We start from the raw sequence: 23,110 nt of genomic DNA, 5'->3' as shown, positions 1-23,110 counted from the left end.
GGCCAGGCCTGGAACTGTTGTGTACGCACGCCTGCCCACTTTCCATTGGCCAGAACTCAAGTCCCATGTCCCATCTAGGCATGTAGGGTCCGGGGAATGCAGTCAAGCAGTGGACCAGAGGAAATGAGGTGACACATGGGTTCTTCCAGGCACTCATCTCCTCTGCCACAAACTGAAGGACCAGAAAAGGCAGAGCAGGAAGAGTGTGTGGTAGGAGCGTGGAAGTGGAAGGTGCTGATGTTTTCGCGTTAGTGGATCGTATACCAAGCACTGCACTGAACAGTTCTTTTAGGGCAGAGTGCCTCTCGCTCTTCCTTCCCCTGTGGAATGCCTGTACATCCAGGAAGTCAACCCTTTGACCTGACCAGGTTTGTGTTTTATCTGCACTTGTCAGGCCTTCTGCTTGGTTTACCTTCCTGCCCCTTGCGCCTTCCGGAATTTGGTCTAGCGTGGGGGAGGGAGCGAGTTGTCAAACAGATGTTTAAGAACCTGTGGAAAGTCTTTTCTGCCCAGATTGAAACAATTAAAATTTCAATTAATATTTAATTCTTGAAAGTTATGCATTTGCCAACCTAGCTTTTGTAAGTTTCTAAGTTGAACTTGGATATTATTTCATAGTACTTATAAAACTAATCCTTTTAGTAGAAGCCTGAATAAAATCTTTTACTTTATTGTGTTGATTTATTGCATAAATTAACAGATTAAGTCATTCTTAGTAGAGAGACCCCCCCCCCCCCACCATGTGAATTTAAGACAGTGCCACTGGAGGTCAAAGAGGGACAGGATGGTGTCTCCACAGGGGAACACTTAACACTGTTTATGCTCTTAGCTAATCACATTTCCAAGCAAACACTTTAAGTATCTGAGAGAGCTTACTTTGTGTGCGCGCGCGTGTGTGTGTTTAATTTTTATTAATAAGAGTTCTGAATACAAACATATTTGGCTTGACATTAGGGGAAAAATGCTTAAAAAAAAGATTCACGCTCCAAGGTGTGTTCATAAAGAAAAATCAATTCTATTTTTTTTAGTCTCTAATTTTGATGCTTAACACCATAATGCCTCTAAGGTAATCACTCATTTTGGTTTAATTTTAATAATTCTGTCACATTACATCTAAGTTAGAGGGACTAGGAAACAACAGGTAGAAAAAAGGCAAAAAAGACTAATTAAAATGACCTGAATATAAAACTTAATTAAACTTAAAAAAAAAAAAAACCTTTAAAATAAAACAAGCTAAAATTAGAATAGTTTTGGCAAAAAAAAATTACCAGCTATGAACAAAATAATATTCCATAGCAATATTTACTCAAGAACTGCATCACGAATAATACTGTTTCACATAGACTAAGGATTGGGGCGCCTGGATGGCTCAGTCAGTGAGCATCCAACTCCTGGTTTGACTCAGGTCACAATCTCAAGGTCGGGTCCTGAGATTGGTTGGGCGTTGCATTCAGTGGGGAGTCTGCTTGTCTCTCTTCCTCCCCTTTTCCCCCCAACAGCTCTCGCTCTCTCTCTCTCTCAAATAAATAAATTTTAAAAATCTTTTTTAAAAAAAATGAATTGCAACATATTCATGTTTATTTATATCAGATATAAAAATCTCTTCCTTAAAACATTTTTTTAAATATAATTTAGCATTTTGGGGGAGATTCTGTTCTTTAGAAGATAGAAGGTAGCACCTCTCTTGATTAGAGACCTAGCCAGGTAAGTCTTGTCAATGGATATCATTGGTTTGGTTTTTTTTGTTTGTTTGTTTTTTGAGCCGTCTACCCATTTTCCAAGAGAACATTCCAAGAGTGGAATCTCATTTTGCCCAGCTTGGGCCAGAACCTGCATACTTATTAAGAGAAGCCAGTTAGGGAACAGAAATATCTTCATCAAAGATGAGTTTTGGCTAAGATAAGGAAGATGGAATTTTTTGTCTATACAGATCCTGCTTTCCTGATTTTATCTTGCTGTGTGGCTTCAGACATCAAAAAATCCATAGAGAAATTATTCACACACACATATACATGCACACAGCAAAAAACCCACAACCAAACAACCAAACAAAAACAACCTACTTTGTAAGTTGGTAGTATAGCTTAAGAGGTCAGAATTAGCCCTTGCTGCTGCATTCCTTAATTTCCATCAGCACATGCAACTTAAAAGTAAGTCCCAGGTAAGAAGACCTTGTTCCATCTAAGCATTGAATGAAGAGAGACTGATAGCCACCATCCTTGTGGAAAGACTCACCGAGCTCCTTCATGAGACCAGAAAATGAGAGACTGTGTTCTACCATGAAAAGAACTTCCTTGTCCATTGGCTCCCATATTTCCCGGGAGGGAAGATACTCCTGTATTTTAACAGGCAACTGTTACGTTGTGTAAAGAGCTTGAGATTTGTGTGATGGAAAATAAATTGCCACATGGGAAAGGTGGCCAGATACCTCCCCAACTTCAGGGCAGGGAGAATCTTTCCCTGGACTCTGGGAGTTGTCTGTCCCATGCTAAGTGCCTATCACGTTCCATCAGAGCAGACCTTCCTTCAGTTCAAGAAGGATAAGGTGGCCACTGTTGTCCACATTGAGGTCTCACGGAGGGCAGGATAACACTGTGGTAGCCCAAATGCTAATGGCTACCTCGTTCACCAGGCAATACCAGGAACTAATCACAGCCTTCGGGGATCCCATCTGATCTATGGAAAGGAAACAACACTCTTTATGATAATGTTACATTTATGCAGCATCAATACCACAAACAGTTCTGAAGCCCGGGAACAGAAGTCAAACTAGTCTCCACTGGAAACCTTTAGCGAGCTGGCCAGGAAGACACAGGCAAACACAAAGGATTGCAGAACAGCAGATCACCAAGCAAGGATAGTGGGGGCTCAGGAAGCATAAGCGGGACCCCCGGTCTTCCCGGGGTTATGCTTTCTGAGATGGACCACAATCAATTCAAGGTTCTCACCAGCAACGTGGGACTTCATGAGTTCCCACATGAGGTTGAGCAGCAGCATTAATGCCAGAGCCCTACAGACAAAGACGCTGGGCTGTATACTCCAGGCCTTTCCCAAGTTCATTTACCTGGGTTAAGAGCCATTTAGAGATACACAGGGAAGGCAAAGGGAACATGGATATTGTGGATGCTCATTTTGTGTTCTCGTGACATGGTGCACTGGGAGGGACGGGGGTTAAGGAAAAGGACAGAGGCCTTGATGCTTTGGGTAAAATGGAATCGCTCCAAGGTGGTTGACTAGCTTCTGACCCCGTGCCATCCAGTAGGGAGGCCACAGCCACATGTGGCCACTGAGCACTTGAACGGTAGCTAACCTGACCTAAGATGTACTGATGAGCATCTACAACAGACCCTGAACACTTAGTGTGAAAAGAAGACTGTAGAGTAGCTCATTAATATTTGTATATTGATTGCATGTAGGAATGACAAAATATTGCATGTATCTGGATTAAGTACAACAGATTATTAAAATTAATTTAAAATAATCACCCATTTTTTTTCTCAATTTTTAAATGTGGCTAATAGGAAATTTGAAATGACTTGTATGGCTTGCAGTAGATTTCTCTTAGGCAGTACTGTTCTAAAGCAGGGGGAGAGAAAACATCCCTGCTCCAAAGCCTCGGATGAATTTTTGGCCCTTGCAGCAAGGATCTGCTTTAGCAGAGAGACAGAGGCAGCTGGCAGACAAAGGACTGGGGTGAGCTGTCAGTAAGGAGTGCCGTTGGTGTAGCTGGGACCATTCCCCAACACCTGGGACCACCAGGATCCCAGGAACTTGGGAGAGTCAGTCCTCCAGAGAGCTGATGGCATCGTCTGTTGGACAGTGGAAGACTGTCACTCTCTCACTGAGGCTGTGGCCAACACCTGGTCTATGTATGTCACATTTGCCTGCCTCCACGGAGCTCTTTAGGGAAGCACCTGCTACACCTGTTATTGACAGAACCTGTTAAGGTGGAGTGAGAACGATGTGGCAAAATCCCGCGTCTGTCAACCGCACAGATACAAACTGCAAAATTCTAATTTCTGCTGCAGTGCTCTAATTTTATCACTGGCAGCAAGTCCTGTCAGCCGCTTTCTTGAAGTTGCGGGCTCCACTTCCTCCATGTTAGAGAAAATGTCTACGAGATACTTAAGCCTGGATAACCATGGTTTGTCTTTCTTTGGAGCAAAAATAATGTTCTGTGAGGGGTTTAGCTCCCAACTCAAAACGAGGACCCCGTGCTCTCTCTGAAGACAGCTGGGTACCGGGGTGTGCAGCAGGAGCACCTTATGTAAACTTCTGTTTCTTCACACAGAATACTAGAAAGATGGTTCCTCAGAGGTTGAGATCTGATAAAATCACGATTTTGTAATGCTTCACCAAGATTCTTCTGATGTGTAACTGGGCTTTCTATCTTCCTCGAGTTTATGGCAGCATAGAACGCAATGAACACTGTGTGACTCGTGCCAAATCACACAGCCTTCTCCACCATCGCTTCTGTACCCTGAGTACAAATGCCAACACGGTGAAACAGCAAATAACATCTTCTGCTTCCACCTAATGGGAACCCTGAGCAGACCTTAAGGATTCCAGGAGTCCGGGGGTTTCACGGGCCACATGTGCAGATCTGCCCACGTAAGCCAGTGAGGATACGTCTCTCTGGGGCCACTTCCCTGGTCAGCGTGACCTGAGAGGGACGGAGGGGCCAGCTCCCCTGAAGATATCTCGTTTTCATTTGGGTTGGTCGAATTGGGCTTATAAAGATGAGAAAAGTGGATGGGTACTGTGTGGCCAGACTAACGTAATCTCATTTATCTCACTTGGCCCGAAAGAATCCTTTGAGGGTGGGGACTGACATCATCCTGATTTGCTGATGAGAATGCTCCTGGCTTTTAATTCTTCACCCAAGATTAGATACCCAGAAGGTAATGGAGCTTGGTCTCCATCCCAACTCTTAGTTAGATCAGGATCCCCAAAGGCAACACGTGAACGTCACCTGTGTCATTAAATATATTTTAATAAATGGATGATTTCCAATTAAAAAAAACCATCAGTGGACCCTTACATTCAATGAAATCTAGAACAGAAGCCTAGTCTATAAAATAAGCAGTCTGTCGGTTGAGCGGCTGACTCTTGATTTCTACTCAGGTCATGATCTCAGGGTCCTGGGATGGAGCCCTGAGTGTGGGGTTTCATGACCAACAGGGAGTCTGCTCTCCCTGATTCTCCCTCTCCCTCTGCTCCCCTCCCTCTGAGCTCTCTCTTTCTCTCTCAAATAAATAAATCTTAAAAACAAATCAAAGTGAAGTGACTAGTTCAAAGTGCGAGGAGATCTGTGGGGATGGGCAGCCCTGATGTCCCTTGGAGAAATAACTGGGGTTCCCAGTACCCTAGGCTTAGTGTAGGCATCCCAAAACTTCCGGTTTGATCCCTGCTCCTATAGCACACCCTTTAAAGACCTGCTGCATTTAGTCTGCTCTGCGCAGGTTGAAGTTGTTTTCCAGAAAGCACTGTGGGGATGTGGCTTGCTTTGTTTCCTGGCGTGTAAACCTGAACTTCTTGTTTTATAAAAGGATTCACAACAGGGATTCCTTTTCTCCCTTGCCGTACACTTTAGAAGTGGTCAGCATGGTACAGCCAGAGCATTGTAGAAGTTCATTGGTGGGGTCAGTTATAGTGTGGAGTGTGGGAAGTACCACAGGGCAGAGAAGGGAAGACCCCCCTGGGCTTGGTCTTACACATCACAGATTTTAGACAAGTTACTCTCTCTGGCCAATCCCCAGTTGCAGCATGACTGGATTGGTGGGTCAGAATAAGAGGTGAATCTTGACCTATGTAAGAATTTGAAATTGTCCCAAATGCACATGTAGGGGGAAAAAATCCCATTTTGCATATTATTTCAGGTTTTCATGTGCTGTTTGGGGATGGGAAGGGAGGGATGTTTCATGTGAAGAACTCTGGATTAAGTCAATTGTAAGATACCTTTTATTTGTAAAATATTACATAAATATGGAATGATTAAAGAATATGTTGCATTTGTGGTTCCAAAAATTAACAGTGAGCAGTTTGTGTCACGTGTTATCAGGGATTATTAATGACATGTATGTTGGCGAATATTAAGGTGTCTTGTGAGAAATTGAAAACTCTTAAAAATGGCAACCCTCTAATTCTGCCACTGACAAAATAGTGAGTCAAAAATACTTGTCTTCCATTCTTTGCTTCTGGTTAGAGCCTCATTAGCTCAGTTATTTACCTACATAAGAAATAGGAATAAAATTGGGGTGCCCAGGTGGCTCAGTTGGTTGAGCATCTGACTCTTGATTTTGGCTCAGGTCATGATCTCAGGATCCTGGGATGGAGCTCCCCATCACATTGGGCTCCCCACTCAGCAGGGAGTCTGCTAGGAGAGTCTCTCCCCTTCTCTCCCTCTGTCCCTCCTCCTGCTTATGCATTCTCTCTCTCTCTAAAATAAATAGGAATAAAATTATAAGACTACTACATAGAGAGAGGTACAATACTTTGTGAGTATATATAGACTTTATTTCCTAAATATGCATTTTGTGTTTATACTGAAAAAGTAACCTTGCTCTTCTTTTGCGGCTTTTTCCCACAGATATTTTAAGAAAAATTCTACAAAAGAAGTTCAACTTCTCAACTGAGTATGAGAAGGTAATTTTTATTGGTATATTTGTTAGGAAAATAAGTATGTACAAAATTTTGGCTGACTTGGAAGTAAATTTTTAAACAATCAGTTAACCTGTAAAATTTGTAGAGTTTTTTTTTTAAACTAAGAAATTTTATGAAATATTAAAGCACTTTATAAATCCCATTTGAACTGCAGCAGAAACTCCAAAAGTAGGATTTGAAGAAACATTCACCTTTCAAGGTATATGTTATTTAAAAACCCAAATTTCTTTAAGGGAAGTACTATGGTACTTTTTTAGCTAAGGGAGAGGAACTCCCTAACGAAATAGAATTGTTTGAGCATTTCTAGAAACAGGGATGTGTACTTTGTTTTAAAAATACAGTTTGTTGAAAAGCAACTTCACATTTGAGCAGGTTCATTGAGAGCTCTGTGTGTGCACTTGCCCCGGCTAGAGATAAGGAAAACAGCCCTTGGTCTCAGGAGATGAAGAGCCAGATGGCAGAGATAGTACCTCATTGTTAAAGGAAGAAGAAGGAGAAGAAGGAAATAAGTAGATTTATATGTAATATGCAGAGGAACGTAAATGAAAGTAATTAAATCTGACTGGAAGCTCTTCCACAAGGAGGTGATTGGGGGGCTTGTGGTAAAAAGGATACTAAGCAGGCTTGCAGCAGATGGAGAGGGACCTTTGCTGGCATCTCAGGCTTTGGGGACCAGGTGAACTACCAGGACAAGGCGTGAAAGAGTGGAGAGGAAGGAGAGGTGAACGGGACCCTGAATGCTCACAAGCGGACCATATTAAGGACCTTGTGTGTCTCTACTTAATACCAAGGTGCTGCACTGCCCATTCACTCCGTTTGCATCTGCAATCAACTACCTAAACAGAAGAGTGTATTCTTTTGATTTTAGTTTACTGTGAGTGTGGGGTTGCTAGTGAAATAGACAAATGTTTGTTGCATTGAATGTTAGGGTAATTAAAAAAAAAGAAAGAAAATAGTTGAATCCATTTGTCAGGCTCTTCGTCCCGTTGCGCTCTCCTTCACTGGCACGAAGGTGGTTATCAAGAGAACAATAAAAGCAGACAATAAAAGTGGACGTTCTTGAAGCGCCAGCCACAGCAAACGCGGATGACGGTGTTCCCGGTGGGTGTGGGGGCGGTATATGGGGAGGGCGGTGAACTCCTGCCCGGTGAATGAACCACAGGTGCTGTGGTTACCATGCCTCCTATTCTCAATTTGCAATAAAACGATACTCAAGAGAAAGCAAACACAGAAGCCAAAGAAGAAAGCCTTATCTAAAAAACATTTACATGTATAAAAGCTGATGAGCCAGTTTCTCTGCAATGCTCACGGCCTTCCCTAGGACCGTGGAAAACATTTTCATTATTAAATGCCACGGGCCTCATGTGTGTCCCGAACAGGATTGCCTGGGTCTGCCTGCATTCCTGGGCAGAACAAAGTGAGTGTGGACAGCTTTCGTGCCAGCAGCAGCCTGGCCTGAATGACAACTGGTTCTGCCAAGGCATGGGCTGGGGTAGCGTGCTTCACCTGTTCCAGGCCTTGGAGGATGGGGTCCTGAGACCCTGAGGTGACTCTGAGAAGCCCTGCTTGCCAGTGTTGCGCTGCCACTCTCCATGGCAGGATTCTTAGCTGGGCAGGTCCTTTATGGCTGGCTTGGTATTCGATTGGATGTCCTATAAAACTGGTATCTCCCTAGTGGCTGATTTCCTCTCCGCCTCAGGTGTCTTTGTACATGAACAAAAACCATTGGCATCTGGGTGAAGTGGAGAGAGGAGACAGAACTAAGCCCTCATGAATGATCTGAATCCGGGTTATGTTTTCCATGGTTGTCCAAGGAAGAGGGATCTGGTGAGGTGAAGACCCCAGGGAAGCCAGGCACCTTGTGTGGGTGGTTTAGTCTGATGTATGCTGGGCGTGTTGGGTTGGAGTCCTCCCAAGCAGAGCAGGAGTCAAGGACAAGCCAATTGTTTGGGAGGTGCAGGGAACACTGGCTGGGAATTGGAGAATAATACTAGGGAGGGAGGGCAGCCGTAAAGAGTGTGGCCTGACGCCACCTGCCACAAGGGGTGACTGAAGCGTCATCCTATAGAATTGCTGGGAAAACGGTGCAAACCACCAGTGTCCGAATTAGTCCACTGGAACAATGAGGGAACTGAGGTGTCCAGACGCCGAGACTGAAGGGTCACAGGTTACGGGAGGAGAGGGTTCATCCGTAAGCACTTCTGACCTGCCCTGGTTCCATAAAAGGCCTTCAGGCGCAGAGTTAAAGAAGGCAGTAGCTAAAAGTTTGAGGAGGCCCAGGGGGATGACTGAGGCCTGAGGGAGGTGGGGGGCACCAAAAGCATCTTCTGCACTGACCGGTGCCCACAGGGTCTCTGATTCACGCAGTCACACAGGTAAGGTCTGGCCAGGTGAGTGGCTCTGAGGAGTGTTCTCAGCTTTCTTAGTGCTGAGCCAGCATTTTCTCCTCTGGTGAGCCCTCAGATGACCGTGGAGCCGCTGCGGCATTGACCTTAGGGCTGGGTGCTCTTTTAGTGAACTCTCTTCATAAGGAGCTCCAGAAGTGTTCAGCAGACCTTTTGTTCCAAGGGCTGGGCCTGACTTTGAAAGGGAACTAGGACTTTCATGGAACTGCCTCCTTTTTACACTTCAACTGAAAGCTAAAGGTAGAGCTTTAAGATCCTCAGCCCCTCTCCTCCTCCACATTTTTTAAAAATACTTCTCTCTTTTGTTTTATGTATTCATTTTATCTCTGTTGACAGAATGCTGACTAGGAACGAGGCGTGGTAGGGGGACAAACATGTGAAAGTACAGCCTTCACTCCTCCAACTCACAGTTGATATGGGACAAGAAATAATCACGGATGTTATGGGCTGATTGTACCCCTGATTCATAAGCTGAGATCCTAATCCCCAGCGCCTCAGAGTGGGATTGTATTTAGAGATAACGTTGTTAAATGGGTAATTAACTTAAAATGGGGTCATTCGTGGGTCCTAATCCAGTCTGACTGGTATCCTTGAAAGAAGAGGAGACTAGGACATACACACATATACACACAGAAAAGACCACGTAAAGACACAGGGAGAAGACAGCCATTTGCAAGCCAAGGAGAGAGGCCTCAGAAGACACCAACCCTGCCCACACCTTGATCACAGACTCCCAGCCCCCAGGCCTGTGAGGAAATACCTTTCTGTTGTTCAAGCCCTCTGGCCTGTGGCACTATATCATGGCGGCCCCAGCAGACTAATGCCGTCGACAGCTGGACTGTGAGATGGAGGGAGATTCGCATCACGTGAGAAGTTCTGATAAAGGACATGAACATTCAGAGGAGGGGAATTGTTGTTGTCCCTGGGAAATCAGGAAAAGACGCCACGGGAGAGTTGGCATTTGAACCGAGAGGTCAAGGCGGGTGGAATAGATGAGAAATACAGCCTTACTTCCAGTTATGAGCACTTGGCTCGCAGCACAAAGCTGCTTCGTTGGTTCTGAAGTGTAGACTAGGTCATCGCCCTCTCTGCAATACTAATTCTTGTCCACCTGGGCCGACACTGGTTTAGAAGCCTGACATTGTTTCTAATCCTCACAATGACACTGATCCGAGGCAGAGGTGTCTGTGCATGGCGCATGCAAGAAAATCCTGCACTCAGGCTGGGGGACTTGCCAAGGTCACCCAGGGACTAAATGCTGAAACTGGGATTTGTACCCAGACGAGTCTAACTCCGAACTGACAAGCACACCACCAACAAAAAGTAGGCTCAATCTGGCCACTGGACTGTAGTCCTTAAGTGACTAGTCTGGAAGACACAGCTCATGTGAGTATTCTGGGCTGTATGACTGACAGCCTCCAAGCTGTGTCTTCTACCTATTAAGCCACAGACTGTGATGGTGGGTAATCATCCCTGGGAAAAAGTGGTCGGGCAGAAATGGAAATCTGGGAGAGGAATAGAATTTGGAATTATGGAGCCAAGAGGGAAGTTGAGAATCAGGCAGATGGAGCTATGGAAATCCAAGCAATGACTCCAATAACCCCAGGTTCCTAGCACATCTATAGCATGTGCTCAAAGGTGGGTGCCCTTGTTCATGACTTACAAGTATTACTCAGTTTGGTCTTCCCAAGAATAGTCTGTCCTCACCACAGGGGTCTAGATAGAGATTACATGGGCAACTCGCTCCTGAGTGCATTCCCTCAGGGACCAGCGTGTGGGTGAGCCCCTTCCCAGAGTCTCTGGCTGACTGAAAACCAAGGGAAACAGCATCCCAGGAGGAGGGTCACATGGGCTTTCTGAAGAGAGAGCCTCTCAGCCGAGCTTGTCAAACAATGGCTCCTCAACTGAAGGAAAGGACACAGTTCCTATCTTCAAAGAATGCATCGTTTGGGGGCAATTTAGGTAGATGATTACATTGGTTCCCCCCAACAAGCCCTAAGTGCCACCTACCCTCTAGAAACCTTTCCAGGGGACAGCTCTCCCAGTACCTTCCCCACCTCCCATCCCTCCCCCACCCCCGCCACCACCTCTGACTTTCCATTCTGTGCATCCCTGTCCATAGGAGTGGCCAGCTTCTTTGGGATGACCTCCTGGGTTCGATTCCTTGTGGTCATGGTCCCTCTCCATTCCAGCCTCTTGGTCGGCTGCCCTTCCTCATTCATGTCATTCCTCAGTTATTACCTTTCCCTTTCTAGAAGCTTCCTCTGGGGGCAGGTGCTGGGCCTGAGCCTCATCCCTGCTGACTTCCATGACCTCACTAGTGTTAACAGTCATTGGATATCAATTTGGCACTTAGGAAATGGCAGATCTATCATTCCAGTGGGTGTGTGGTAACCCACACTACCACTCTACGTGTCTGGGAAAGCTAAGTGAATGAGTTCCTTGTTTCCCGCCCCCCAGGTGACGTGGTCAGAACACACTCTCCTTTCCAAGTAAGGGACGTACTTTCTGGGGATCTCAGTAGCGTTTAAGAGAGCAGGCAGTGTGAGATAGTCCATGACTTGGATCATGGTCTGAGGTTTGTTGGAGGTGAGAGATGAGAATAGTGTTAACATGCATTATTTCTACTTCTTATGATGATGGTGATAATGACTGATTGAGTGTTATGCTGGGAAACCTGGTCCTAAGTACTTCAATGTATTACCTCATTTAACATACATTACACAGTATATGTAAAGCGCTTAGAACAAAATAATGCACAAAACGTGTTACTGCTCACTGTTTTCTCTTGTTCTCTTTGCAAAACTGCATAAAATAATATCTCTGCTTATCCCTGTTCTGTCAGTAAGGTAACGAACGCTCAGAGTAGCGTTGGCAACAAGGTCTAGGCCCATCCCCCAGAGATTCTGATGTAGTTGGTCAGGGCTGGCTGGTTATTGATATTTTTGAAAAGGCCCCTGGTGACGATATGGGTAATTAACTGGAGTGGGGAATCACAGACATAATGTGGCATAGAGGGATTCAGACTGCTGCATTGCATGAAAATAACTTTATACCTGAGTGACAGCCAGCATGGATGGGGAAGAGGTAGTGACAAACCCAGCTCCACTGTGGGGTTTGCTGGTAGCCCATCAGATATATCAGACCAGACCTACCCCTCAGTGGGGTAGGTAGGTAAATGCAAAAGGATCAGCTGATTGTTGTAACTTACAGATGGTTCTGCCCAGGGGCCTCAGCTCAGCATGACCAACCTTAGAGGCGAGAGCAGGTTTCTGAAACCCACCTGATCATAGCCATGACGAGGGGCTTGCTTTCAAGACTGATGGCTGGGTTTACCCAAATCTCCTGATACCCGCTCTAGGGGAGGAGCTGGAAGCCAGTGTTTTGAACATGTGCTGTGAAGTACTTATGGTAGGTTTGGGAGACAACGAGCCTGTGGGGGCCATGCCCAGGGTCATTCAGGATGCCCCATGTGACCCTGGGGGCATGTGCCTCCGAGCTGCCCACCCCAACATGCTGGATGCCTCATTTAAAAGTTACTGATATCACAGTCATCGTTCCTTCACATCTGTGAAAATCTGCCATCCAAAGCTATAGTTCCTAAATTTCTAGATTTCCCAGAGCACACAGTTTCGAAAAAAGTGACATAGAGCCACCCAATTTTATTTTGCCACACAAGGATATTTAAAATGCCATAGCAACGATATTAACTTTGTCCCCTTTCATATGCTATCACCTCCCTCTCCCCACCAAAAGGATACACTGAGCAAATCCCATTTCATGGGAAACTCACTATATCCTCATTGTCGTATTTCACTGTGGGACGGTCCAGCCCTATCTCTGGACCACCATTTAGAGAACACCCTCACTCCATTCATCAGGTTACCTGATTCCAGTGGGGCACCGTTTGCATGCCAAGTCCCTGGGTGGGCGTCTGAGAGACAATGGTGAGAGTGACATCATGGATCTTGCTCTCTCCGGGCAGTGCTTCCATGGGAGAGTCCTTCCACGTGGGGCACGTGCTGGCAAAGGGCAAGTGTGGGCTCCAAGGCAGCAGGAAGCAGAGAAGAAAGCAAACCCAGACTTGGTTCTCAAGACAGATTTCCAGGAGGACGCCACATCCAGGCTGACTTGAGTTTTGTGAGCAGAGAGGTGAAGGGAATAACATTCTGGGTGAGGAGGCAGCTCCAGGGGAGCTGGAGGGAGGAAGGGGGAGCGTGAGGCTTCTTCCTAGGAACTGAATGGCACGAAGAACAGGACATGAAGCCGGGGTTAAGTTATAGGATCACATTAAGAGGTTTGAATGAAACATGGTAGGAATTCTTGGAATGCTGTTGAGCAAGAGGATGACACCATCAGATTTTCAGTTCAGAAAGGACACTTTGGAAGCCATTGCTTTAGCTGGGGTTCTAAGCAGCTGCTGATCCCCTGTTGTGCAAAGACCAGGCAGTTAGTGTGTTAAGCATGTGTAGCTTTCCCTCCAATTTCCCACCTCCACTGTCCACAACTGATTAGCATATTGTTAAGACCCTTTCAAGAAATCCAAATATAAATTTCAGGTGTAAATTCCAGACCTAAGTCAACCTCAAGGCTGTTTCTCTAATAAATACTCAAGTTTTATGTTCCTGTCTTTTGGGGATCCTCCTCTCACTTGATTTTCTCTGTATGGAGTATTAACGTTCCCCGTTGTGGTTAATTATGTAACTTTTTCTGTTTTCTTGACGCATGCTGCCTCTGCCTTACTCTCCTCAACTCCTCAACTGCTTTGACTTCCACAGCCAGAAAATGTAGTCTTGACTCTGAAGGTAAAGTTCTTGTTGGCTGTTTCTCGTTGCTCTGTCTAAAGCCAGCCGGTAATGAGATGTTTCCTCCAGAATTCTCTGTTCTTCACTGTCTCTCCACTGTGATGGTTTTTAAAGTGGCTTGTTTCTTTGTTTGTTAATGTTTGTTAGTCGTTGTTAACCTAATCTTTCAGTTCGAGTACTTCACCAAAGAATAGCGACCCATCTCAGTACATTTCAACCTTGAGCTTCTACTCCACACAGTCCACAGAGCGTTCTGGAGATCCTTGTGTATCAGGAAGTCACTTAGGTCCCTGCCAGACCTTAGCCAGACTTCAGCCCAGAAGGGAACTCTTGAAATGACATATCTTGTTCCTGATACTTTTGGACATAATATTGAGCCAGTAGCATTGCAAAGGTAGTATATAAAGTGTGAAATTTGTACTTGGAGCTAAACACAGTGCATTTAGAACATTTCAAATCACCTTCTTTCCTGGGTTTGGGTTCAGTGTCTCCTGGGATTTAGAAAGGATTTTAAATCCCTTTGAAAAAATAGTAAATGATTTGGAACATTTGCTGGGAAATGATAGGGAAATTGAGAAGAGTTTGGGGTGTCTGAGGCTAGGTTCTCAATTGGCCAATGATGTGCATTCCCAAGGGCCGTTACAGGACTGTCTGTGGCTGTGGAGTGCGTCTTAGTTTAAGCAGAATGAATGCAGCAAAATTCAACCACCTTTTTTTAAAGTATTTTATCCTTAATATCAAGGGATATTTAATTAATATTCAAGGGCCACATGTACCTCAGTACTCTGAGGCATTTGCCCACAGAGTTAACGAATATTGATTGACTACTCACTGTGTGCCGTCACTTGGCTGTTGTTTTCACTTTGAATCATCTAATTATCTGACCCTCACAATTCTGTTCATGATGTTAATGCTAATTCTGGACTAGGGAACTAGAAGCGCCCTGCTGGAATTTAAAGCAGGTCTTCTGACTCCCGGTTCAGTGCTAAGACCTCATGTTCGCTTCTAGGAGCAAGACCCGTGTTTTGTTTACTTCGTTCAGCGTGGCTTCAGAATCTGTTGCTAGCTAACTGGTCCGTTAGTCACAAACAGCCAATCTGTAATTGTCATTCGTTAAAAATGTCTTGCTTTGTGGAAATTTGAGTAACTATATACGTGCATTGGAATAAACTCAAGTTTTGTGTCATCCGGTTGCATTAATTTTTTTTTTTTTCATCCCAGAATACAGCCCTAGCAGTGATTATGAAAATACATTTGGGTCACATTATTCTATCTCAAAGTTGCTCTAGTTCCTAGGAACATAGGACTATCTGAGACACGGGCTACTGAGGCCAGCTGTACCCGCATGGCAGGAGAGGTACCACTTTACGAAGGCCACATTCTTCACTTCGCCCATTGTCACTGATCATACGTTATCTGTAATGTACCCAATGACCTTTGGGGTTTAAATTCAGCCATTTGCAATTTGACCCTGCATTTGGACATTTTACTGTGAGTTGGAAGAAGATAGTAACTACTTGATTCCATATTCTGATAACTCAAATCTGTCTTCCTCTGTTTCAAGAAAGGGCATCAAGGGACTATAGGGTGGCTCAGTCAGTTAAGCATCCACTCCTGATTTCAGCTCAGGTCATGATTTCAGGGTCGTGAGATCGAGCCCTGCATCAGGCTCCATACGCTAGGCGTGGAGGTGGCTTAAGATTCTCTCCCTCCCCCCATGCCCGTCCCTCTTAAAAAAAGAAAAAGAAAGAAAGGAGGATCAAGATGGAAATACGCACATGAACACACGAAGATTCAACTCATGGTATCAAATAGGTTAAACAAATGTAACCTGCACACTATGGAATGTTCTACGTGTTATTTTGTATCATGGTATATGCTGTTTCTTTTGTTTGATCTACAGATTATCTACTATGAAATCGGGATTATTATTTGTGCGGTCCTGGGACTGCTCTTTGTCTTTCTGATGCCTCTGGTGGGGTTTTGCTTTGGTCTGTGCCGTTGCTGTAACAAGTGTGGTGGAGAAATGCATCAGCGGCAGAAGAAAAATGGGACCTTCCTGAGAAAATACTTTACAGTCTCCCTCCTGGTGATTTGTATATTCATAAGGCAAGTAGCATCTTGGAGGACAGCGGATTTATGTTTTGGGTGGGTGAGGAATATCCCAGGTCTCAGCTGGTAAGCCCACGAGTTTAAAGCAAAACATCAAGGACAACAACAACCCACCCATAAAACAGAAGAGAACAAAAATGCGTGTGCAGGATGGTTCGAAACAGTGTCACCATAACCCGAAGTTAGTGTTACAATCAGGCTGCCTTCATTTACATGCTAAGCCAACCCTTTGGTATTTTTTCCTCCCGAAAACAAGCTGATGAATCTTGGCCTGCAAGAAGTATTTCCCTCCCAGAGCAGCAGCTCCTGCCTGAAATAGCTGTTGGGAGACAGGCGGCCTGCAGAAGGCAGAGCATTTCCTAGTTGGTTTGTACATTCAAAGGGATCTTGAAGGATAGGTACAGTCCCCCAACTGGGGAATGTGTGAATGTTGCAGAATAGAATTAAATTTCTAATAATAAAACCCAGTTTTCTTGAATTTGCAGTTAAGCTGCTGCCCTCTCCCGAAGCATAGAACACGCTTCATGATTTAGAATGTTTCTTCTGCAGGTCCTTCTGCGGCTACAAGTTTTCCAATTGGCTGATAGATCAGAAGTACACTGCTTTTAAGACACCAGCCTCCTGGGGGCGCCCGTGGCACAGTCGGTTAAGAGTCCGACTCTAGGTTTTTTTTTTTTAAATTTTACTATTTATTGCAATATAACATACAACTTTTTTTTTATTATTTCTTTTCAGTGTAACAGTATTCATTGTTTTTGCACCACACCCAGTGCTCCATGCAATATGTGCCCTCCTTAATACATACCACCTGGCTCCCCCAACTGCCCCCCCCCCCCCCCCCCCCCCGGCCCCTTCAAAACCCTCAGGTTGTTTTTCAGAGTCCATAGTCTCTCATGGTTCACCTCCCCTTCCAATTTCCCTCAACTCCCTTCTCCTCTCCATCTCCCCATGTCCTGCTCAGGTCATGATCTCAGGGTCGGTGGTGAGATTGAGCCCTGCGTCAGGCTCCACACTCAGGACAGTGCCTGCTTAGGACTCTCTCTTCCTCTCCCCCTCCACCTCACTCTCTCAATCTGAGACAAATAAATAAATTAAAAAAAAAAAAGAAGAAAGGAAAAGACAAGAGAGGGGAAGGGAAGGAAAGAAAGGGAAGGGGAGGGGAGGGGACGGGTAGAGAGGAGAGAAGAGGGGAGGGGAGGGAAGGAAAAAGACAGTAACATTTCACCAAGTGCAAATCAGGATCCTTGGCTGAGCGAGTTTCACGTTCCTGGCCCCCTGGTTGTGATATTTGGTCACAGGAGATGTGCTTCCACATCTTCTCATTCATTCAGCCCATGCAATGTCCTGACATTTAGCAACAGCAATAAAAGTGCCCACGATGTGAATAATGCTAGGTCCCAAGGAGACGCAGAGACTGCAGGACCAGAAGTCTGCCTCCTCATTGCTGTTTTCTCCAAGCACTGCTTTTGCTCCGTAGCTGTAAGATTTTTCAGGTTTTGCTAAATAACTGATATAAGGGAATTTAAGCAGAATTCAGAATTAAACAGAAATTGAACAAAATTAAGCAGAACGATTTCAGCTGGCCTACCAGCTAAAGTTTTAGCTGGAAATCCAAGAAGAAAAGTTCTGCAAGCATGGTCATTAGCAGGGTCCTGGTAGGATGCATGCTGTGGGGTGATCATTCATCAGAATGGGCTATACCTATTGGAAGGGATGGGAAGCACTCCAGACGTGCTGATATGAATCAGTCCCCAGGAGAGATGAATTGAGAGAAGCAGCTCGCAGACTGTGTATGGAACATGGCCCCTAAGACCAAAACAAAAAAGGAGAGGGACCCAGACACTTGGTTATATTTGCCTAGAGCATAAGTAGTAGGCAGCAGTGGTGGGCTCTGGGAAGGCAATTTGTTGGTTGTGGAGGGTAGAAAGGAAATCACTTCTCACTGCAGATAGACATTTTGTCTCTTAGGAATTATCTACCATGCTCAGATATTACCTACTGAATTCAGTGCATCAAAAATCAAACTTAACCAACCAAAAAAAATCTCCCCAAAAAGCAAAAGCCTGTGCATTACCACTGATTCCAAGACAATCTTTCTTTCTTTCTTTCTTTCTTTCTTTCTTTCTTTCTTTCTTTCTTTCTTTCTTTCTTTCCTTCCTTCCTTCCTTCCTTCCTTCCTTCTTCCTTCCTTCCTTCCTTCCTTCCTTTCTTTCTTTCTTTCTTTCTTTCTTTCTTTCTTTCTTTCTTTTTAAAGACATGCTTCTTCTGGAAATAGTTAAATAATAGAACTTAACAGTCTAGGTGCAAACTGGACCCACGTGCATGGGTTGCTAATTTCATGCACCCTTGTTTGACCATCAGGGAGGGTTTTTCTCTTTTCTCTTCTCTGTCTCTCCAACGCTTTCTTTGTGAATAATTTGAATCTGTTCCTGCCCATTAAATTCCGAAAAGCAGCTTGAGATCATGTCAATAGTAATTTCAGATGTCCCTGTCTCTCTGCTTTGTGTATGAAAGACTTTCAGGAATGCCCAGACCCCACTCCAGCTGTGGGAGTGGTTACCTCCTCTCCACCTACCTGAAAAGTGTCAGTTGCAGTCCAAAGACCTGTCAGACCCAGTAGAGATGTCTGCGCATTTCTTTTAAACCTAAAACTTCCATCTTTCATTCATCCAGAGACTTAGAGTGCCATGCCTCTCCCTCTCTAGAGACACAGTCTGGACAGCAAAGATGAAGCTCAGGCGACAAAATGTCATCTGAAAATACTTGCCCTTAGGGCTTTTTGTTAATGTGATTACTTATTCAGTAAGTTAGTAGTTTTTGCTTGATATAAATACATTTGCTATAATTTCAGGAAAATTCTTTGTTGTATGTAGTTACATATTTACCCAAGTATATGTTTACATATGTAATAATAGACTTTCCATTTTTTTTTTTAAATCAAGCATATATTGTATATTGGGCTCCTATTTTGGGATGTTCCTATTTTTAAATTGGAACTGAAAATACTTACATTTTGCCTAACTATGTGCCATGTGTGTTATAGTTCACCCTGAACTGTTTGAATTATTTATGTTATGCTTAAAATGCCACTGGGATGCCTGGGTGGCTCAGTTGGTTAACCATTTGACTTTAGCTCAGGTCATCTCAGGGTCCTAGGATTGAGCCTGGGTGGGGCTCGGTGCAGGGCTCCCTGCTTTATGGGGCATCTGCTTCTCCCTCTCCCTTTACCCCTCCTCTCGCTCATGCTCTCTCTCTCTCAAATAAATAAATAGAACCTTTTAAAAAAGTTTTTAAAGTACCAAAATATGTGAACAATAAAGCTACAAAGTCAGAAATAAACTTGGCTTTCATTTATATGTAAAATGAATGCTACTGTTTTTTTTTTTTTTATTCTTTAGAACTCAGATCCATCAAATAAATTTAGTTAAGTTCTTTTTTTTTTTTTTTTTTTTTTCCTCCCAGGGATATTTCAGTTTAGAAAATTCTTTAAAAAAAGACAGGCTGTGATTCTCTATAGCCTTCTCTACATTCAGTTTGGGTATATTTCCCCAGAGCAGGACACCTGGATGGTTCAGTTGGTTAAGCATCGGCCTTCAGCTCAAGTCTTGAGCTCAGAGGCCTGGGATCAAGCCCCTCGTCACACTCCCTGCTCAGCAGGAGGCCTGCTTCTTCCTCTCCCACTGCCTGCTGCTCCCCCTGCTTGTGCTTACTTTCTCTCTCTGTCTCTCTGTTTGTCAAACAAATAAATAAAAATCTTAAAATTATATTAAAAAATGTTTCCCCACCCAAGTAAAATTTATTAATTTAAAAACCACATCTTCAAATTTCAATGTCACCTATTTGAGGCTAAGTGACAATTTAAAACAAATTTTACAATAATATATTGAATTCCTATATGAATCATAAATAGCTTTAAATTAGAGTAGTATTTGACATTTAGTTTATCTTAAACTCACACTAGAAGTTTAAACTTCTTGGCTTGCATTTGTAAATTTGGAATAGCTATTATGATGTCTTTCTTCTGAAACCTCTCTTGGTTTGCAAGTATTTTCGACATGATGAATTGAATTTGCAGGCTAATCAAAACTAGCCAAAAAGAGGGCTCAGTCAGTCAAGCGTCTGCCTTCGGCTCAGGTCATGATCTCAGCGGTCCTGGGATAGAGTCTAGCATTGGACTCCAAGCTCAGCAGGTTGTCTTCCCTCTCCCTCTGCCCCAGCACACTCATGCTCACCCTCTCTCTCTCAAATAGATAAAATCTTTAAAAAAAAAAAAAAAAAAACCCTAAAAAAAACAAAAAATAACCGCAACAAAAAACTAGGCAAAAAGATTACAGTCCTGGGGAAAGCAAAGATTTCTATGTGACGATTAGATAGAAGAGAGAAGAAAGTATGTCCACAAAGTCATATTAGATAAAATAAGAGGGAAGGGGGACACCTGGGTGCCTTAATCAGCTAAGCAGCTGAGCATCAGACTCTTGATTTCGGCTCAGGTCATGATCTCAAGAGGTCGAGCAGCACCCTGCGTCAGGCTCTGTGCTGGGTGTGAAGTCTACGGAAGATTCTGTCTCTCTTCCCCCTGCCCATCCCCCCTGCTCCTGCTCACTCAAGGGCCTGCTCTCTCTTGCTCTCTCTCTTAAAAACAAATAAACAAACAAACATAAAAGCAAAAACGAGGGTGGCTGAGTTATGGACATTGGGGAGGGTATGTGCTATAGTGAGTGCTGTGAAATGTGTAAGCCTGATGATTCACAGAACTGTACCCCTGGGGAAATAATACATTATATGTTAATTTTAAAAAAATTATAAAAAGATAAGCAAAAGAATGTCAACAAAGCTAGAAGGCAGACAGAGAAAGAAAAAGAGATATAGCCTCTGTCTTCAACTGACCTCAGCAGAGATTGGATACAATTAATGAAAAATCTTTGGATAAAATTTTTTTAAAAACACTTTGATAAACCTAGAGCAGTCTACTTGCCTTTTATCAGGCTCAATTTCATTTTGTGGCTTTATGCTACATTACAATTAATCCTGAAGTTGGTTGTTAAATTCATCTTGAGTACTCTTATTTTCCATCCATCCTTCTTTTAATTTGAAACGAATTAAATGTATGTTTGTTTGTTTTTGATTGGGAAAGGCATAGGTGTTAAGGAGAAAGGTCCCCTCATATAAAAGGAATATATGTGGTCATGTTCCTTTCTGAGCTTTTCCAAAGGCAACTGTGGAATGTTCGAATTCACAGACGTTGACATATGTTTATGTAAGTCTGTTTGACCATCAGCAGAAGATCGAATTTCCACTTCTTGCTGTAGACTGTTCCAGCAGATGTGTCTGACTCCAGAAAAAGCCAAGTTTCCTCTTCTTTCTTTCCTTTGTGCTTTGTCATCATTGCGTTTTTCAGAATTCCAGAAAGGTGATGGACAACAACAAAACAGGATCAAACAACCATACCTTTATTTTTCTAGTGTATTTCTAAGTTTCTGAGTACAGTAAGTCAGCTTTTGCCAATTGCCATGGTGAAAATTGAATCCCATATAGATGACTATTTTCAAAATTCATTTTTTGTATTAGGATTGTGATAGTCAATTCCTGGCTTTGAGACTACAAGGTTCTAGAATAGAAACTGAGCTAGCATGCCTGAAAATCATGAGACTTTCTTAATGTGAATGAGAGGGGGATAGTTATTTAATATTGAGATTAAAAAATTATCTTTAGGGGCACCTGGGTGGCTCAGTGGGTTAAGCTGCTGCCTTCGGCTCAGGTCATGATCTCAGGGTCCTGGGATCAAGCCCCGCATCGGGCTCTCTGCTCAGCAGGGAGCCTGCTTCCTCCTCTCTCTCTGCCTGCTTGTGATCTCTGTCTGTCAAATAAATAAATAAATAAAATCTTTAAAAAAAAATTATCTTTAAAAAATAAGAGGTCAGTTACAGACAAAGCATTTATTTGGCTTTTATTGGCTAATTTCATTAAGTCAGTGGAAATTGGTAGGGAAAAAATTGCTATAAATTTTAAAGGTTTATCCTTAGATTTTCAAAAGCTTTACATATTTACTTTTAAGTATATATGTATATATAAATATAAATATATATATATATTTACTTTTAAGTATATATGAGAGAAAATTGGTCTCTCCATAATAAAATATAGAAGATGTAAAACTAATACGCCATAAAAATTAAAATTCCTGTCTTTGGCTAAAAGTTTCAAGAGATTTTGTTGTACTGAATAAAAACACACATCAAATGCCAGATTGCTAATAGTCCTTGAAATGTTATTCCCTTTTTGTGTGAGGCAAATTTCCTTCAGTACTCTCTTATTCTAATAGTTGACTGATGGTTGTTAAAAAAAAAAAAATTAATTCATGTGACTTTTTTTTTTGCTTCAAAACTGTATTGAGTAATGTAAACCAAGGTCAACAAAAGTGTAACTTCTTTATTCTCTATTTGTGTTTAAATAGGAGTTTTAAAGGGCACCTGAGTGGCTCAAGTCAGTTAAGCATCAACTCTTGATTAACTTTCATGATCTCAGGGGGAAGTCAGCTTGGGATTCTTTCCCTCTCCCTCTGCCCCTCCCCCAACCTTTGCACATGCTCTCTCTCTCTCTCTCTCTCTCTCTAAAAAATTAATAAACCTTAAATAAACAAATAGGATTTTTAAATTTTTAAATTAGAGATCACAAATGGAGTTTGCATAGTATTTAGGTTTTTTTTTATTAGTTGACAATATTTAAAAAGGGAAAATTTTACATAAAAATCCAGAATTCCAGGGGAGCCTGGGTGGCTCAGTGGGTTAAAGCCTCTGCCTTCAGCTCAGGTCATGATCCCAAGGTCCTGGGATCGAGCCTGCATCGGGCTCTCTGCTCAGCGGAGCTCTCTGCCTGCCTCTCTGCCTGCTTGTGATCTCTGTCAAATAAATAAATAAAATCTTAAAAGAAGAAGAAGAAGAAGAAGAGGAAGAGGAAGAAGAAGAAGAAAATATGCACTTTATTTAAAAAAAAATCCAGATTTCCAGATTTTTGTGAATAATTGGAAGATCTGGCAATACTGGTCTCGAATCATGGTGGGACAGAGCATCTGCCCCGACTCCCACCTGTGACCTTCAGCTCCCAGAGGTTCATACCATATGCTTG

General features: G+C 43.3%; 1 protein-coding gene across 14 annotated transcripts in view; it reads left to right on the top strand.

Annotated features, from left to right (window-relative positions):
• PROM1 (prominin 1) overlaps positions 1-23,110 on the top strand; it is a 137,805-nt gene that overhangs the window by 65,876 nt on the left and 48,819 nt on the right. For all 14 annotated transcript variants that reach the window (XM_047718940.1, XM_047718949.1, XM_047718941.1 and 11 more), the window contains 2 exons: positions 6,590-6,645; positions 15,777-15,982. In XM_047718940.1, the coding sequence (XP_047574896.1) occupies positions 6,590-6,645; positions 15,777-15,982 (262 nt within the window). The remainder of the gene's footprint in view (positions 1-6,589; positions 6,646-15,776; positions 15,983-23,110) is intronic.

Source organism: Lutra lutra, chromosome 2, assembly GCF_902655055.1.
Source record: "Lutra lutra chromosome 2, mLutLut1.2, whole genome shotgun sequence".
Taxonomy (NCBI): Eukaryota; Metazoa; Chordata; class Mammalia; order Carnivora; family Mustelidae; genus Lutra; species Lutra lutra.
The sequence above is the reverse complement of the archived record's forward strand: the minus strand, read 5'-3'. Positions and strand labels throughout refer to the sequence as shown.